Source organism: Pyrenophora tritici-repentis, chromosome 6 (genome assembly GCF_003171515.1).
Source record: "Pyrenophora tritici-repentis strain M4 chromosome 6, whole genome shotgun sequence".
Classification (NCBI taxonomy): domain Eukaryota; kingdom Fungi; phylum Ascomycota; class Dothideomycetes; order Pleosporales; family Pleosporaceae; genus Pyrenophora; species Pyrenophora tritici-repentis.
In genome coordinates, this window is record NC_089395.1 from 1,232,944 (window position 1) to 1,250,850 (window position 17,907).

The 17,907-nt window shown below is 49.8% G+C and overlaps 6 protein-coding genes across 6 annotated transcripts; 4 read left to right on the forward strand and 2 right to left on the reverse strand.

The window, feature by feature from the left end:
• Positions 1–236: 236 nt before the first annotated feature.
• Positions 237–450, reverse strand: PtrM4_116860 (uncharacterized protein; the record flags this gene model as incomplete). Its single annotated transcript, XM_066108238.1, has 2 exons — positions 237–265; positions 330–450. The coding sequence occupies 2 exons, from the start codon at positions 448–450 to the stop codon at positions 237–239; spliced, it is 150 nt and encodes a 49-aa protein (XP_065961423.1).
• Positions 451–2,833: 2,383 nt separating this feature from the next.
• On the forward strand, positions 2,834–5,249 carry PtrM4_116870 (KatE, Catalase; the record flags this gene model as incomplete). Its single annotated transcript, XM_001935042.1, has 3 exons — positions 2,834–3,064; positions 3,110–3,396; positions 3,545–5,249. 3 exons carry the CDS (start codon positions 2,834–2,836, stop codon positions 5,247–5,249), a joined length of 2,223 nt encoding a protein of 740 aa, XP_001935077.1.
• A 1,529-nt stretch (positions 5,250–6,778) lies between these two features.
• On the forward strand, positions 6,779–9,343 carry PtrM4_116880 (uncharacterized protein; the record flags this gene model as incomplete). Its single annotated transcript, XM_066108239.1, has 1 exon — positions 6,779–9,343. The coding sequence occupies one exon, from the start codon at positions 6,779–6,781 to the stop codon at positions 9,341–9,343; it is 2,565 nt and encodes an 854-aa protein (XP_065961424.1).
• A 497-nt stretch (positions 9,344–9,840) lies between these two features.
• On the reverse strand, positions 9,841–10,990 carry PtrM4_116890 (uncharacterized protein; the record flags this gene model as incomplete). Its single annotated transcript, XM_066108240.1, has 2 exons — positions 9,841–10,951; positions 10,983–10,990. The coding sequence occupies 2 exons, from the start codon at positions 10,988–10,990 to the stop codon at positions 9,841–9,843; spliced, it is 1,119 nt and encodes a 372-aa protein (XP_065961425.1).
• A 289-nt stretch (positions 10,991–11,279) lies between these two features.
• On the forward strand, positions 11,280–13,577 carry PtrM4_116900 (uncharacterized protein; the record flags this gene model as incomplete). The annotated part of the gene is made up of 1 exon (XM_066108241.1): positions 11,280–13,577. The coding sequence occupies one exon, from the start codon at positions 11,280–11,282 to the stop codon at positions 13,575–13,577; it is 2,298 nt and encodes a 765-aa protein (XP_065961426.1).
• Positions 13,578–17,220: 3,643 nt separating this feature from the next.
• On the forward strand, positions 17,221–17,495 carry PtrM4_116910 (uncharacterized protein; the record flags this gene model as incomplete). Its single annotated transcript, XM_001935046.1, has 2 exons — positions 17,221–17,400; positions 17,466–17,495. The coding sequence occupies 2 exons, from the start codon at positions 17,221–17,223 to the stop codon at positions 17,493–17,495; spliced, it is 210 nt and encodes a 69-aa protein (XP_001935081.1).
• Between the last annotated feature and the right edge of the window lie 412 nt (positions 17,496–17,907).

Genomic DNA, 17,907 nt, shown 5'->3' on the forward strand with positions numbered 1-17,907 from the left:
GGCCTGGAAATTAGAATACGCAACTCGTCTCCCCTGTGCCTTCATGTGTGGCTTGTTTCCGCCTTGTTACGCACATCATAACACGCTCATCTGACCAATGTGGTCCGGCAATTTCTCGGCTATCTTGAGGCTTTTTCCCTCACCACTGTCGGCACATGCGTGTAGTGTGGGGTGCCATCCAGAGCGAGTCCAAAATCAGTAATCAGAGAGGGTGCAGGTCGACTCACGCTCTATCGTCAAAGGATGGACTGTGACTCGGCCGACTCTGCATGGTCGGACAGGTCAGCCCGGCGATGATCTCCAGGATGACATTTCTCGGTTGCGCTTACCATGCGCGATGCCCTTGAGCCCTAATTCGGCCACGCTATGCCAATGGTGCGCTTGTGACAGCGGCCCTTTCCCTTGAAACCTCCGTTGACCACCAAACCCGTTGACGGCATCGGGCACCATTTCCAGCTTGTGCAGACATCGTCTGCGTATCTGATGGTGGCGCAACGGAGCTCTAGCTGGCTGGAGAATTGGCCATGTAGCTGCCAGCTAGCATCAAACATGTTGCAAATGCCGTGAGCGCATGATCAACGGCTACAAGTAGAATCGGACCTGCCCCGCTCCCTCAACGGATGCCAGTCCTCTTTCCCCATTCCTTCGCGTACTCGCGGCTACTTGGCTTCTTGCAGACCAAACCACAGTCCTGCATCTTGTTGAGGCTTGCTCCTTGCCCACTTACCTACAATGAGATCTGCGTCCGAACTGCGCCCGTGCTAACCCGCTCAGGCGCGTCTACGCAAAAGCCCTTTGGCAAAGCACAGCGACATGGCGTGAGCAATGAGTGCAGTACAGCTCGACATGCAAGTCCACAGAAGTCGCATAACGGCACTTGCCAGTACCAAGACCCCGCTCCAAATCTCTGCCTGAGGCAATTCCATCCCACGCACCTCGTTCGTCACACCAATGCGCGCCTACGTATCCGCCCTCCAAGAAGTGTGCAAAAAGCCAGACCAGCGTCCCCACACGTCTATCGATAACACATCATTCCTGCGCACACGGCAATCACGAAATGAATGATCCTCGTTGGCGGATATTGGCGGATGCATAGCCACATATCCAGCTGATTAGACTTCTCTGGCCTATTGTGAGGGATACATAGCCGCCTATTCAGCTGTCAAGGTGTAGTTGGCAAACCATTAAGACTACTCGAGTGCACTAAGAGCTTAGGATACCTGTGAATGGCGGGCGCGCGGAGACTGACGCCGACGCGTGTCACTTGATGATACGTCATTAAACAGCACATATCTACCTGGTATACCGCAACACATTTGTCTGCTCTTTTAGCGACCGGGTCTGGTTGCGGCCGCCCCGACAGATGATAAAAAGCAAACCTTAGCAAATTGCGCCGCACTTTGCTTACTGCGACCCTGGAACTTTGGAAAAGCTTTCCGTACCGTGAGCCTCCGGAACATGCGGAGACTTCGCAGCAGATGCAAGGTACACAGGCCTTGTACCACGCCAGTCGATCGTTCAAGGCTTGATTGGACGCCGATGCTAGTGCCAGTCAATCCTAGCATAGATAGGATCTACGCAGTCGGTCCAATTGATGTCAGATTATCCGTAGTGCCGCGGGTCTCGACTGGTAGCCTGGTTGACAGGTTTTCCGCAGACACAAACTCGCCTGCACGGAACTTTTCGGCAGATGGGTAGATACGGGGATAGGCCAGCTTCAAATCACAAAAACTCAAAGGTTGCCCGTCGCATTCGCGTCTTGAAGCACGCTATTGCTACTCCGTAAACCGTTTGGTCTCCTGCCTCATAAAAAAGGCGATCCCCGCATTAGCGTTAACCGGCTTGCTTCAGTCTCACAAACTTTTTGTAGCAAGATTCGTTAGGCGGAGCATGTTCCGGGACCCCTGTATGGCCCTAGAGACGCAGACCACTACGGCATTTCCAGCTTTGCTTAGTTGCAGCGGATTATGGGAGTGTGGTTAGCGTCGTCATTGTTTTGCGACTGACGAAACGGTTATCGTGATACCTCATGCGGACAACACCGACGTCGCTCAATTCCTTCCGGCTCCGATAATTAAAGTTTGGTCAGCTAAAGCTTAAGCTGTCGATACAATGTCTTCAACGGTGTATCCGCTCCGCTTTTCGGCAGAGACACAATGACAGGAGCTCTTCCCGCCGCTCCATGGTATGTCGGTAGGTCGTGTTTGCTCAAGTTTTTTCTCGCACGTTGTAAGTCACTTGTAAATCATCTGTCACAGTGGGGAACGTGCGGGGCATTCACACGTGGGATCGCACTGCCTTTGGATTTTCCAGTCGCTGACGTCATCGCAGGATTTCTCCTAAGAGCCTCAAACGCACCGTTTTGCTCTCTACCGCGGGACCTGTCTGCTTTCGTATGGCGAAACATTACATCAAGACCCGCTATCTGTTCATTCAGAGCCGCGCTATTTTTCAGCATGCGAATCTCGAATTGACCATGTCCGGGACTAGTTGCGGGGCATGGCAAAGTCGAGCCTCGCGTGGCACATCGGCGTCCCTCGGCAGTCACTCGAGATGCTCAGATTACGATGATCGAACATAATCAGTCCTGCTATTGGCCACAATGATCCTCTCCACCTGTAAGCGTAGTGCATGAACGCATTTTGAGAGAGCGCGTGGCAGAGGCTTAGGCAACTTGAAGCCGAAGTGCAGCGGACCACACGTCGCCATGACGTCAAAGTGTAAACAGATTGCAGAACGGCTGCCATACAAAGGGCAGCGCACAGCGCGAAAACTTGTCTGCCACGACGATTGACTTTGCCAATCGACTCAATCTTTTACGACTTTCAACAATATGGCGTCTGAAATACTAGGAAACGCTGCGGAGAAGGCCAAGGGCCTCGTGGGTGAGAAGACGGGCAAGATGGCTCAACTCGCCGCCGTCACAAAGGATGTCCACGACGACAAGTGGCGCATCACCAGCGACTACGGTGTCAAGCAGAACAACACCGACGACTGGCTAAAGGTTGCAACGGACGACCAGACTGGCCCTTCGCTGTTGGAGGATCAATTCGCTCGTGAGAAGGTATGTAATCGCCACTTGTATCGAATTATGGTCTAACGTCCTCAGATCCACCGCTTCGACCACGAACGTATCCCCGAGCGCGTTGTCCACGCCCGTGGCTCAGGTGCCTTTGGTAAATTCACTCTCTTTGAATCGGCAGAAGACGTCACATCTGCGGGTGTTTTGACGGATACATCGCGCGAAACCCCCGTCTTCCTACGATTCTCGACTGTCCTGGGCAGCCGTGGCTCAGCTGACACCGTTCGCGATGTACGTGGCTTTGCTGTCAAGTTCTACACAGAGGAGGGCAACTGGGATATCGTCGGAAACAACATTCCTGTGTTTTTCATCCAGTAAGTCACAAATCACCACCACATAACCACAGGGGAAATGAGACATGCCTACTTTGTCTGGTATTGCTAGATATGTGGGGTTTGGGTGTCGTCTCTTCAATGTCTAGGATAACCCACGTAATCACGAAGTTTTACTAACTCACTCCAGGGACTCGATGAAGTTTCCTGACGTGATCCACGCAGGCAAGCCAGAGCCTGACTGCGAGGTTCCCCAGGCCCAGACTGCTCACAACAACTTCTGGGACTTCACTTACTCTCATTCAGAGGCTACGCATATGTTCATGTGGGCCATGTCAGATCGCACGATTCCCCGCTCGTATCGTATGATGCAGGGTTTTGGCGTCAACACTTACACACTGATGAACGCCAAGGGTGAGAGGCACTTTGTCAAGTTCCACTTTACACCCGAGCTTGGAGTACACAGCTTTGTGTGGGATGAAGCCCTCAAGATCGCCGGTCAAGACCCTGACTTCCACCGCAAGGATCTGTGGATGGCCATTGAAAGTGGCGCCTACCCCAAGTGGAAGTTTGGTATCCAGGTTCTCCCTGAATCTAAGGAGCATGACTTCGATTTCGACATCCTCGACGCCACCAAGATTTGGCCCGAGGAATTGGTTCCTATCCGGTATATTGGTGAGCTTGAACTCAACCAAAACCCAGACGAGTTCTTCACCCAGACCGAGCAAGTCGCCTTCTGCACAAGCCACATCGTCCCCGGTATCGGCTTCAGTAACGACCCTCTCCTCCAGGGACGCAACTTCTCTTACCAGGACACTCAGCTCTCTCGTCTTGGCGTTAACTGGGAGGAATTGCCCATCAACAAGCCCGTCTGTCCTGTCATGAACTTCAACCGCGACGGTGCTATGCGACACACAATCACCAAGGGTAAAGTCAACTACTGGCCTAACCGCTTCCAGACTGTGCCCCCTGCTACCGAGAAGGAGGGCGCTTACATCGACTTCCCCGAGAAGACTGTAGGCATCAAGGCTCGCATGCAAAGCAAGAAGTTCAGGGAGCACAAGAACCAGGCTGAGCTCTTTTACAACTCCATGTCGGAGAACGAAAAGATGCACATGAAGGATGCTTTCGCCTTCGAACTTGACCACTGCGACGACCCTGTAGTCTACAAGCGTCTCTGTGAGCGCCTATGCGAGATCGATCTTGAGCTTGCCCAGAGCGTTGCAGACATGGTTGGTGCCGATCAACCTACCCAGCAGACGCGCCCCAAGCACAACAAGAAGGCCAAGGGTCTCTCGCAGATGGAATTTATGCCCCAGAAGCCCACCATTGCCACCCGCATGGTCGCCATTCTCATCGCCGATGGCTACGACCAGGTTGCATACAACGGCATCAAGGCTGCTTTGACCGCGGCCGGAGCCCTTCCCTTCACCATCTCGCCACGGAGAAACAAGATCTACGCCGACGGCGAGGACCGCAGCGGCCCAGGCGTCGTAGCAGACCACCACCTCGAAGGCCAGCGATCCACCATGTACGACAGTGTCTTCGTACCCGGCGGCGCAAAGTCAATTGAGACACTCAGCAAGAACGGACGTGCGGTACACTGGGTCCGTGAAGCATTTGGTCACCTCAAGGCCATTGGTGGAACCGGCGAGGCAGTCTCATTCATCAAGCAGGCCGTCGACCTTCACGGCATGGAGTTCTCGGCTGCCGGTGACGTGGTCAACTCGTACGGTGTTGTGACTGCCAGCAAAGTCCAGCCCGAGAGCTTCAAGGAAGCTGTCAACATGGCCAAGGAAGCAATGGACTTCACTAGCGCGTACCTGTTTTCGATTTCTCAGCACAAGAACTTTGAGCGTGAGACTGCGGGCTTGAACCAGATGGTTGCGTACTAAGCGTAGGGCAAGGTAGTAAGATGAAAATGAAAACGAGGAGGAGGAGGAGGAGGAGGAGGAGATGTGTGTAATGATATCCATGAAAGTTAAATAATTCTAGTGCGAGGAATGACATCCGCTTTTAAGCTGTTTAAAGTTTTGTTTGCGTTTGTTCGAGGGTGAATGATTATGAGGTCTTTGCTAGTGATAATGGAACGGCTGATGTATATTTATGAGGATTTTTAATACAGCGACGATGTGATCTCAAGGGTAAAGAACTACATCCTGCTTTCTTGAAGCAGCTGAGAGTCGTTTACTAGGACTCATGCTTATACCCTTGTCTGCACATTCATCAAAAAGCAGTTTGTAGAACTGCTATCCCATCGGCTTGTCGTTACAATGATAGCGCAAGGGATGGTGGAGAAGACGTGTTTGACTTGGTTCGTTGCAGGGGAGTTTGCGGACGAGTGAAGCCATCGGAATGGCTCTCGTGTGCTATCTTTGTTGTACTCGCAGGCGTTGTGGGCTCCATGGTTAGTATCACAACTAGCATACCCATGCTGAGATACTACCTACGAAAAATAAATGACATTGAACCTGGACAATACACAATGCCTAATCACTACATTATAAAGTTTCAATGCAAGCATGTTGTATTTGGTACGAACTAATATGCTATTCATCTATCCCGCTTGAAAACCTCGCAGCAGTAAGAATGGCTTCTTATCCTTGCCTTTGTGTCTTGATATCCTAATGTCCCACTCTCTTGATACGGTCTTTTTCATCGTGTCTTGGAATTCCATGGTTGTTCGTTCTCTTGGGTAGGTCTTTATCGTCGCGTAGGTCATCCAAAGCATGCCATCGAACTCATCCCTGAGGTTCTCTGTGACGTCCTAGTGTTTGCGAGTTTGTCGGTCTGACTCGGCGTTGATGAGTGCGGGTCTTGTAATGTCCACCCTCTGAGGCTTTTTCTTGAGTTGGTGCGCCTGAAAATTTGCCGCGAAAAGGTTGAACATATTCGTCGTTGACCGTTGATGTAGTTTTTCCGCGACCAGGGGGGTTGAATCCACCCCAGTTGGTCAAAGGAATAGGCGGTACTCTTGCTGATGGTTGGGTAGTAGCCATCGGTGCTGACTGTTCTGGAAATGGACCTTCGGTTCAGACTTTCCAAAAAGCAAGTTGACTTGGATTACTTGCTTGACTTGCTTGGTTTAAACCAAGCAAGCAAGTCAAGTAAGAGCTGGGCAGCTAAGCAAGCAAGTCAAGTCAAGATACTTTGCTTGCTTGGCTTACTTGGTTTACTTGGTTGTTTTAGCGTTACTGTGATGAGGGTGCTAAAACTGCTGTACGGTAGATGTCGCGATGGTTTTGAAGTGTTGCAGTTGCCTCGGTTGAGTCCCAAACAGGCTAAGCGGCTATCAAATAACGTTAGCCTTAGTCTAGCGCATTGCTCCAATCTCGACGTACGCCTGTCTAGAAGCCTATCGCAATGCAGTATCCCCTATAGCAACGCGTTTTCCAGTGATTTATACTGCCCTGATACCCCCAATATGGCCAAACGTCGCCTACCACAAACTTCTGCTCGGAGCAAACGTACGAAAGTAGCCGCTGCCACCAACAACGTCGCCTCAACTCCTGAGGCTTCACCTGAGCCTGCATCTAAGCCTGCATCTAAGCCTAGACCTCAGCGTCGATCACCTCGCAAAACCCTAGCTGCCGCAAGCCAGGCTAACGCCTCGCCGCCAATACCTACCTTCGAGTTGCAGTTCTTAGAGTCGCAGGCGGAGGCTGAGATTGTCGCGCCCACCGAGGGCAGCCGAGCTGGCACGGTGGCTACAACTGAGGCTGGAGAGGGTGGTCAGGATGAGACAAACAGCGCACTAGTTGAGAACTTTGACGGCATTGACTGGGCACGTTTACCTGATTTTATCAAGCCATTGGCGCGTTCTAAGCGCCCAAAAAGTTGGATCTTTCAGTATGGCTACCGCGTTGTTGAGCGCCATGCTACATCTCGAATCTGGTTTGTGTGCAAGTACTGCCATGTACACAAAACTATCGACGCTGGCCGTGGTGGTTTGTTTAACATTACTCAGGCTACAACCTCAGCAGCCACCCATCTCAGCCAACCAAAGCCTGGCCACAACCTTACGAAAGATGGCCCAAAGTTAGCGCAGAGAGCTCGAGGCCAGCTGTCGTTGCGGCAAGCTTTTGACGCTGGTTTAGACGTACAACAAAACACTGCTAACGCGTTTGGAAACTTCGACGTAGAGGGCTTTCGAACAGCCACTGTCATGTGGCTTGTTAACCGAAACCACCCGCTCAGCGAACTTACGACGCCTGATTTTAGAGAGATGATGAGATTTGCCAACCCAGAGGCAGAGGCAGCGTTGTGGGTAAGTAATACCAGCGTTTCTACCTTTGTGATGAGGTTGTTCCGGTCTATACGACCGCAAGTTATCGACACCCTGTCAGGCTCAGTAAGCAAAATACACGTAAGCTTTGATGGCTGGACAACAAAGGGTGGTAAACGTGGCTTCTTTGGAGTAGTCGCTCACTTTGCCGACGCAGCTGGAATAATACGAGACTTACCAATCGATCTGCCTGAGCTCGCTGGCGCCCACACCGGTGAGGCTATTGCCAAAGCTATCTCGACGACGCTCTCAGCATACGGAATAACAAGCGACCGATTAGGCTATTTTGTACTCGACAACGCTACCAACAACGACACTGCGATCGCCGCGCTCGCGCGCGAGTACGAATTTGAGTCCGCTCACCGGCGCCTCCGCTGCAGTTGTCACACGCTTAACCTCATCGGCCAGGCTATTATATTTGGCACCAACAAAGACGCCTACGGCAACACTCAAGAGCAGTACAATACCGAGGAGCAGTATATGCGAGAGTGGCGGAAAGATGGCCCTATTGGAGTGCTAGTTGACGTCATCAACTATATCAAAACGCCGCAACAGTACGAGCTTTTTCGTGGCTACCAGCGCCTTGCCAACAACAACCTGCCTGCTGAAGGGCGTCTCAAAGTACTCGAGCCAGTCAAGCCTGTCGTCACTCGCTGGAACTCATACTATGCTGCTTTTGAGCGCGCTACCAAGCTTCAAGCCGCGTATAACTTGTACGCTGAGCATCATATCAATAGGGTTATCCTTGAAGATGCGCACGCTGCGCAGCGGAATAATAAGCGGCCCGACGCCCCAAACTGGATGAGATCAACTGGGCTCCGAGCTGCTGACTGGGCGGTGATTGCAGAGTACCAGGACTGCTTAGAGCCGCTCAAGTACGCCACAAAACGCCTCGAGGGACGCTCTAAGGATGGCAAATACGGCGCAATCTATGAGGTTATACCCGTTTTTGAGTACGTACTCAGCAAGCTTGAGGCCCGGGCGCGCCCGTTCGAGCACGTCGACTTCAACGCTCATGCCGAGGCTCCAGAGGATCACCTCAACGTCAACCTCCGCGCCGCGTGGAGCAAAGCCAACGACTACTACAACAAGCTCGACGACTCGCCCGCTTACTACGCCGCTGTTTGCCTACACCCGTACTACAAGAACTACTGCGATGTGGCGTGGGCAGACAAAGCTGATTGGCTTACTAGTGCCAACGCGTCGTTCCAACAGCTTTGGGCGGCATACAAACCTCAACGAGCACGCCAGCGGTATACAACTGCGCCGAGTAGCAACAACATAGACGAGGCAATTATTGCTATACTTAGCCGCAACAATGACCGAGAGGCTCCACTTGACGAGTTTGAGCGCTGGAAAACACAAGAGCCGCAGTGGACGCAGGAGCAGTACAACGCAGATGGAAATCCTGTCCAATACTGGATACAACTACTGCCGAAATACCCGCATTTAGCGCAGTTTGCAATCGATATCATGACTATCCCAGCATCAAGCAGCGACTGTGAGCGCCTCTTCAGTGAGCTTGGCGACCTTCTTGAACCTAAACGACGTGCTCTGGGCAGTGAGCTACTCGCAGCTCTTCAATTAGTAAGGTCATGGGTGCGAGCTGGTTATAAACCGTACAACTGTAGCGAGGCTAAGCTTTCAGATGAGCAGCTTGTAGGAGATTACAACATACTAGAGTGGAACACTGAGTTTTGGTAATTTGTATGTAGCTTAATCTCTTTGTAGTAGTCAAGTAATCCAAGTACTTGCAAGTAATACAAGCAAGTCAAGCAAGTAAAAAAATCACCCCAAGCAAGTCAAGTAAAGCCTATGTTTGAACCAAGCAAGTCAAGTTTAGAGCGGTGACTTGCTTTACTTGCTTGTTGGAAAGTCTGCTTCGGTTGATCCGAAAAGGCCATCGCTTGACGGTTGCGCGTTGGTCATCGATGCTATTGGCTTTTCCGCATGCGCGTATGCGTTCTTGGTCTTGTGTGTAACTTGGTGTTCGAGTGTGCTACTATGAACCGCATTTACGGTCTTGCAGGCAGTGATCGGAATGGTCTGGTCTGGTCTGGTCTGAGGGTACAGACCAGACCAGACCAGGTGCTTACATAAGGACCGGTCCGACCAGACCGGTCCGACCAACAAGACCGCCAAGAATGAGGCTGAAGCAAAGAAGGAAGCCGAGGAAATGTGTTTTACTACTGACTGTCAATCTAGTCGTCTTCGTTCTCACTATCCTCGATATCGCTGTTCCCCTCAGCTTGGGGCTTTCCATACCAGGCCCGGAGACACTCGCACGCTTCTATAATATCTGCCTTCAGCCTACCACGGCGATCGACGATAGTAAGCTTCGCGCTACTAAAAAGACGTTCGCATTCATCCGACATAGGCGAGATCGCAAACATGTCTAGAGCGAAGCGAGCGAGATCTCGTTGGGAGTCGTAGCGAGATAGCCAGTACGCAATAGCCTCATTGCAACCTGCCTCTTCGTTATGAAGCCGGTCAGTAGAGATGTATTGTTCATACAAATCAGTTGTAGAAACTGGAGCGTCTATTCGAATGCGCTTATGTTCCCGCTGGCGATCAAATGCTGGGTCAGGATCTCTCTCCTTCCTGGCTGGTGGTGGCAGCATCTCGACAGGGTACCTTCCCTTATACTCTGTCTCCCAGAGATGCTTCACCGCTAATTGTGCGTTTTCAAACCACCTCTTCTTCTCTTCGTCGCCATGAAGAACCCACTCTTGCCTGAACCATCCCCACTTGCGATATGGATCAAGGATTTGAGCCGCATAATATGCCGGTGGAAGGTCAGTATCTTCAGGGAATCGATTTTGCCAATTCAGCTGCTGATTGTTATAGTACTCAACGCACTTTAACCAAGCAGCATCAGCGCAGCCTTGAAGGTACTTCCATGTAAAGTTGTTATCGTCCTCAGTGTGGATGTCGTGGTAGTGATCCTTCGTCTCGCTTATCTCCCGGAGAAGGCAGTCCAAAGTTGAAAACCAGTCCGCAAGTGACGTCTTCTTACCTTCAGAAAGCAAAGTTGCAGCATAGAAGTCTTTGAGAGCGAGTTCAATCTTTTCAAGCTCAAACCAGTGCTGTCCATCAAGCTTAAAGTTCGCGATCCCTACGGAGCCCTTTCCAGGTACATGACGAGCCGAGAAGAGCTCTAAACGTTCTCGAACATTTAATGCACGTGTAATCGAATAAAACCATGAGTTCCAGCGGGTCGAGTTGTTCTGGATAAGCTCAAGCCCGTCGAATTGCGAAAGATCTCCGCCGATAATAATTGTAGCAAACTCCTCACGCCGTTGTGGAGTAAGCCTGATGTATCGCACCAGGTTGTGAAGACGACCCAAACATCCGAACTTCTTCCAGAGCTCTTCCACCCAGTGATCGGAATGGTCTGGTCTGACTTGGTCTTGGTCTGGTCTAGACCGCCAAGACTTGGTCTGGTCTGGCGATTTTTTGAGACCGTGGTCGGACCGGTCTAGATGATCGGACCGGTCCGGCTATAAATAGGTCCACGTGACTAGATCTTAGACTAATCTAGCCAGAAAATTTAGCACAATATGAGTCATTAAGATCAAGGTAAGTCTTCTACTTACATAGAACAATCAAGTCCTTAACAACCTACTTATATACTATTGTTATGGAGCCTTCAACACCAACCTCACCGTCCCCATCGAATATTATAAGACTAGATTTAACGTCTCTTACTCCATCTCCTATCCCCACGTCATCACCCACCCCTATACTATCACCCACTCCTATTCAATATCACGAATCTCCAGATGAGTTCGTGCAGGGCGGTATCACGTACGTGAAACGTGCAATAATTGCAAGGAAGGATTTCCGTCAAGGTACATCACACATCTGGAAGTACGGACTCCAATACATTCGAGATAGCGATAAGAAAGAGGTGTATTACTGCCATGAGTGCAGGGTTGGGAAGAGCAAGCAAGAGTTGTTTGTCATCAATGGCACTTCTAGGATCCGGAATCACCTGGAACAGAAGCACCAGATTGATCCCCAGAGTGGCATCAAGCGAAAGGGTTCTGTACGGAAGTCTATAATCGACCAGCAAAAGGATGGGGCTGCTTCCAGCATCTTTTTCTGGAAGGAGTCAGTAGAGAAGTTTAAAGAGCTTCTAATTCGTTGGATTGTGTACTGCCATATCGCCTTCTTTCAATTAGAGAACCAGTACTTTCGTGAACTACTCCTCTTTTTAAATCCGGCACTACTCAACCACCTCCCGAAGGCTGCGAAGACTATCCGAAGCTGGGTAATGAATGCATTCATATCGAAGAAGCAACAGCTTAGGGAGGACCTACACCATTCACGGAGTAGGATCTCTATCTCCTTTGATCTCTGGACTTCACCAAACCCTTACGCTATCCTAGGCGTCGTCGCTATGTGGATTGATACTACCGGCATGCGACGTGTTACCGCTTTAGGTATGCGACGTATATACGGCGAACATACTGGAGAGAATCTTGGATCGGTGGTCCTTGAATTGCTGGAAGAATACGACATTAGCGGAGATCAGATTGGATACTTTATGCTGGATAATGCCTCGGCAAATGATACCGCTGTTGAGTTTATACTCAAGGATCTCTGCCCATGGATGAAGTCAAAACAACGTCGTCATCGCCGGCTGCGTTGCTTGGGCCATGTCATCAACCTCTGTTGCCAGGCGTTCCTTATGGGGCGAAACTGTGAGAAGTATCTTGCGAAGCTGGAGAAGCATCATCAACGTGGCGACTATACGAAGGTGGAAGAGCTCTGGAAGAAGTTCGGATGTTTGGGTCGTCTTCACAACCTGGTGCGATACATCAGGCTTACTCCACAACGGCGTGAGGAGTTTGCTACAATTATTATCGGCGGAGATCTTTCGCAATTCGACGGGCTTGAGCTTATCCAGAACAACTCGACCCGCTGGAACTCATGGTTTTATTCGATTACACGTGCATTAAATGTTCGAGAACGTTTAGAGCTCTTCTCGGCTCGTCATGTACCTGGAAAGGGCTCCGTAGGGATCGCGAACTTTAAGCTTGATGGACAGCACTGGTTTGAGCTTGAAAAGATTGAACTCGCTCTCAAAGACTTCTATGCTGCAACTTTGCTTTCTGAAGGTAAGAAGACGTCACTTGCGGACTGGTTTTCAACTTTGGACTGCCTTCTCCGGGAGATAAGCGAGACGAAGGATCACTACCACGACATCCACACTGAGGACGATAACAACTTTACATGGAAGTACCTTCAAGGCTGCGCTGATGCTGCTTGGTTAAAGTGCGTTGAGTACTATAACAATCAGCAGCTGAATTGGCAAAATCGATTCCCTGAAGATACTGACCTTCCACCGGCATATTATGCGGCTCAAATCCTTGATCCATATCGCAAGTGGGGATGGTTCAGGCAAGAGTGGGTTCTTCATGGCGACGAAGAGAAGAAGAGGTGGTTTGAAAACGCACAATTAGCGGTGAAGCATCTCTGGGAGACAGAGTATAAGGGAAGGTACCCTGTCGAGATGCTGCCACCACCAGCCAGGAAGGAGAGAGATCCTGACCCAGCATTTGATCGCCAGCGGGAACATAAGCGCATTCGAATAGACGCTCCAGTTTCTACAACTGATTTGTATGAACAATACATCTCTACTGACCGGCTTCATAACGAAGAGGCAGGTTGCAATGAGGCTATTGCGTACTGGCTATCTCGCTACGACTCCCAACGAGATCTCGCTCGCTTCGCTCTAGACATGTTTGCGATCTCGCCTATGTCGGATGAATGCGAACGTCTTTTTAGTAGCGCGAAGCTTACTATCGTCGATCGCCGTGGTAGGCTGAAGGCAGATATTATAGAAGCGTGCGAGTGTCTCCGGGCCTGGTATGGAAAGCCCCAAGCTGAGGGGAACAGCGATATCGAGGATAGTGAGAACGAAGACGACTAGATTGACAGTCAGTAGTAAAACACATTTCTTCGGCTTCCTTCTTTGCTTCAGCCTCATTCTTGGCGGTCTTGTTGGTCGGACCGGTCTGGTCGGACCGGTCCTTATGTAAGCACCTGGTCTGGTCTGGTCTGTACCCTCAGACCAGACCAGACCAGACCATTCCGATCACTGCTTCAGGTACGCCCTATTAATACTAGCATGCAGAACACTGGCGCGCAGAGGATCTTACTAACGGATATGGTAGCACGATCGAAGGCATAAATACGTAACTCCTTGCGTAAGAGCGCTTCGTCGCCTTGCAACGGATACATCGACGGTCGGTGTCGACTGCTCCTCTTCGGGCACTTCACCCTTTGAGTGGGCATGACCATCGGTGTGCGACCAACAACCAGCTCGTCGACAGTTCAATGAGTGCGCCAATGAGTGTACACGATGAGCTCAACATTCAGTCTCGCCATCGTGCGCTTTACCCAAAGATTACACTCAGACATCGCCACATGGAGTGAATCTCGAAAACGTCCCGGGGATTAGGCCGCTCGACCCCCGCTCGCTACACCACTGTCTGGGACGTTCCCATGTCACTAAAACAGCGGTTCCCTCGGAAGAAGGCTCCGAGAAACATCGGCAGTCGCGACATTGGTCTCGGCCAACACGTCGCCGTCGGAAATCGGTGCTTCCACGAGCTGGTCACAACAAAGCCATACATCGGCGTCCATTGCACCTTCCAACATATACCCCCAGATCGGGAGCAATTCAGAGTCCTCTTGTTGCTAGGGTGGTATGGAAGACAAGTTCATCTTCAAGTCGTGAGGACTCCTGTCGAAATAGCCTCTTTACCGACATGGCAAAGGCCCCACTATTGGGTCGCGCGCCAATACATACTCTCAGGAGCAAGCCTTGAACGATACTTAACGTACCAAAGAACTCTCCCTCCGTAGAAATGTACAATGGGCCTGGGGTTTCCCCCATTCGATCCAAAGACATTCGATTAGGCACATGACACACTTCCCCCGTTGCAATACGTCCCGGAACACAGACATCACGAAGCCCCAGGTCAAAAGTGGAAAGAACTCTCCCTACCGCCACCAGAGGCCATTGCTCTCGATGAGTAACACAAGGGTGCCTGGAAGTGTTCAAAGTCACATGTGATGCTAGTGCTCAACAGCTCATTAAGAAAGAGTTGTATCGGCTGTGGGTCGCAACAGGCCATAAGGGTAGGAAAGACCATGCCTAGGGATCTAGAAACTATACGTTTTTCCAAGAAGCAACAACCTTCACGCCGATCATAAATTTCAATAGAAACAGCAGCAACTCCAAAGAGCGGCGGGTGAAAGGCCGACACCTCAACAACCAGCACGCGCGACTGCTGATCATGCTACAAGCACAGTTAGGTCTTGAGTCGCCAGAGCCACTTCGTGCCTACTTGGTCACGACCATTTCAGTGGATAGATTCGAGGCGGCGTCGTATTTCTATTGATGGCGAAGAACAGACCGCAGAAGAAGGTTCTATATTCCTACCAAAATCGACAGCAACGACAATGTCGGACAGCAAGATTTACCAATGGATTCGCCCTCCGTAGGAATTTACAGAGACATGGAGACCTTGAGAGACACTACGAAATGTATCAAAGGTATACCAAAGTTACTATCATCATACACTCCAGCCATGTACTTCAAGAAGTTTCGAAAGGTCGGATTTGGCCCACATGATGGGTTCTCAATGGTCGAGGGGCGATTCCGGTAGGCATATGGAACAATCTTTGACCATTCGATAAGTTTTTCCGGTGCCACAGCAAGACAAAGCATCAACCAGATGTCTTGTGTAGACTTATGGTTGTTTCTGCGAAAGAACAGCATCTACAATTTGGAGCCTATTGGACCGGCCTGGTTTGGACTCGCTCTTGGTATCATGTCAGACGTGGAGAAGATGATGGAAACAATGGAGATAAAAGAGAACCGTCAAATTGATACCTGGTACATGTACATGACACAAGCGACTTCTAGTCATGAGAGAATGAAGAGTCTTCCAGCAGCGTGGAATGCCGCGAAACTTCTCCAAGGACTTTCTGAGAACATCAAGACATCAGCGTTGCAACCTGGAAGAAGGTGAGGTGAAGTAGTTTGAAAGGATAGCAGAGATAAACATTCAAGCTAATATTCAAGGGATTTCTATTAAGTACTAGTTATGTATTATGTAATTAAACATTTGAAGCATAATTTCTATGTCCGTCACGTCTCGCGCTAATCACATGATAACTAGCACCGTCCTACCTGCTCCTGTCTTCCATTACTGCTATTATGGCACTCATCCTAACTCAACACTAAACCTTCCTTCTACAAAATTGCACGATAGCGATGTACACCTCAACACAGACGCCAGAGAAGGCGGCGCTTCTCATATTACTTCATGGTGCAGCGCTCGCCCGTGCTCACCCGTGGAACACGTTAGCAGGGTCTTCGGTTGACGACTTCCAGTAATGGTGGTAATCCAAGAAATCTTCGAGTTCGATATCGCTTACATGATGCGCAATGCCCAGGCTGAATTTGCTCAGAATGATGCAGCCAGTGATTGCTCAATGGATCTCTGAGCAGCTTATGGACGTGTCGAATTATCATAGCGAAGACGAACAACCATCTATCATCTGTCTGAGTGCGCAGAGAAGGCGATGTTCTTTCGAGCATCAGCGGCAGAGCACGAAAGCCTACGCTCCTCCATATGCGCTTTTGTCCCTGTGTAATACGTACGTAACGTATGCTTCTGGAGCCGAAGAAGCTATGTCGTCGGATGGATTATCGGCGCCACAGATATGCAGTACCAGAGAGATGTTACCCTGAATGGGCTGAATAATTACATAAAATAACACCGTCGCAAGATCACGACTTCGGGAGCATACTTTCTATCGGACCGGGTCGAAACTTTATCTACATAAGCTTCGATTGAATGCGATTGGCTGAGAGTGAAACAGTGTCATCCAGCGGCCTACGGAGACATCGGTAACCTAAGAAGAAATTCACCAGGTGTTTCCTCCAACCACATAACTGTCATCTTGATTCCAGCCCAGTGTTTTTTAATGTTTCAATGCCAATTTGCATGCTGTTAACTTCAGAGCAAGACTACACAAGAGCCAAGCCGTAATATATCTGTTCTAAGTTTTTAGCTGTGTTTTACATCGCCTTGTCATAGTAGCACCGCATGGGCATAGGACTGGTTAGACTACCGATGGAGGATCCTTGGAACACGGTATACCGCGGCCACTAAACGCATATTGCATGCTTCTAGGTCATCAGGAGTATGTAAACTTGGTGTTTACGTGCAAGGGCTGTTTCAAGAGTCTTTGCAAGGTCGGATTGGGCAGAACCCTCGGCGATAATTAGCTTATGCACATAAAGGGTCGTCAAAACTTTGGCGTGACACTTAAGAGAGTTCTCCTGGGCAGCTTGACGCCAAGAAGGGCTCTCTGAGACATCTTTCAGGTTAGAAACAGCGGTTACCAAGACAAGGCGTCAACAACGAGTCGACGTATTAGTCTCCTCTCTCTCTATATAAAGCCATAGACTTCTGTCCAGAACTTCTCAGCACCAATCTGAACTTCACTCTAATAATCCAATACTACAACTCAACCAGTCTTTAGTCTCTTTCATCATGAAGATTTCTATAATCCTGTCGATTGCTTTCGCAACTTTAGGCCTTGCCGCTAGAAACATCATGCACTTGGACAAAAACTCTATCGAGGCGCGCACTATATATGAACCTCTTGCTGGGGGTATTGGCTACCGAGCCTACGTAGATGGCAGCCTCTGTTCTTGCACTGAGTGCACTCCAGTGAGTACTCTCTGCTCTGAGATTGGAGTGCCTACTACTTATAAAGACACTAACACACCTTGTAGGTAGATTGCACCCACATTTACAAGGAGTAAATAGCTCCGTAAGTAACCATTATTCTCTTATATTCAACAAGCTAGCTGGCCTATGCTAATATGCTGTTGACAGGAAGAAGAGAGAATAGAGGGTGAAGAGAGAGATAGGAAGATGGAGGCCCGAGGTCTCTAACCCCTAAACATGCTATTCAGTCTTGGGACCTGATGTTAACTATCAGATCAATTGGGGGTGATGGTAGGAGCAGTTGAAATTGTCCAGCGTTGTCGTTACAAGTTGGAAAGTCTACAGATTGCTGCTGCCTATATAATAGCAGTGATCAAATATTAAGGCTTGTGCGAATAAAAACAGTCTTGTCTTCTTCGAGCTGGCTCGTCTCTCTGTTATCGTGATTTAATTCAAATAATGGGCTACGAGTAATGCTGGCGCGTAACAATAATCTTACATAGTTAA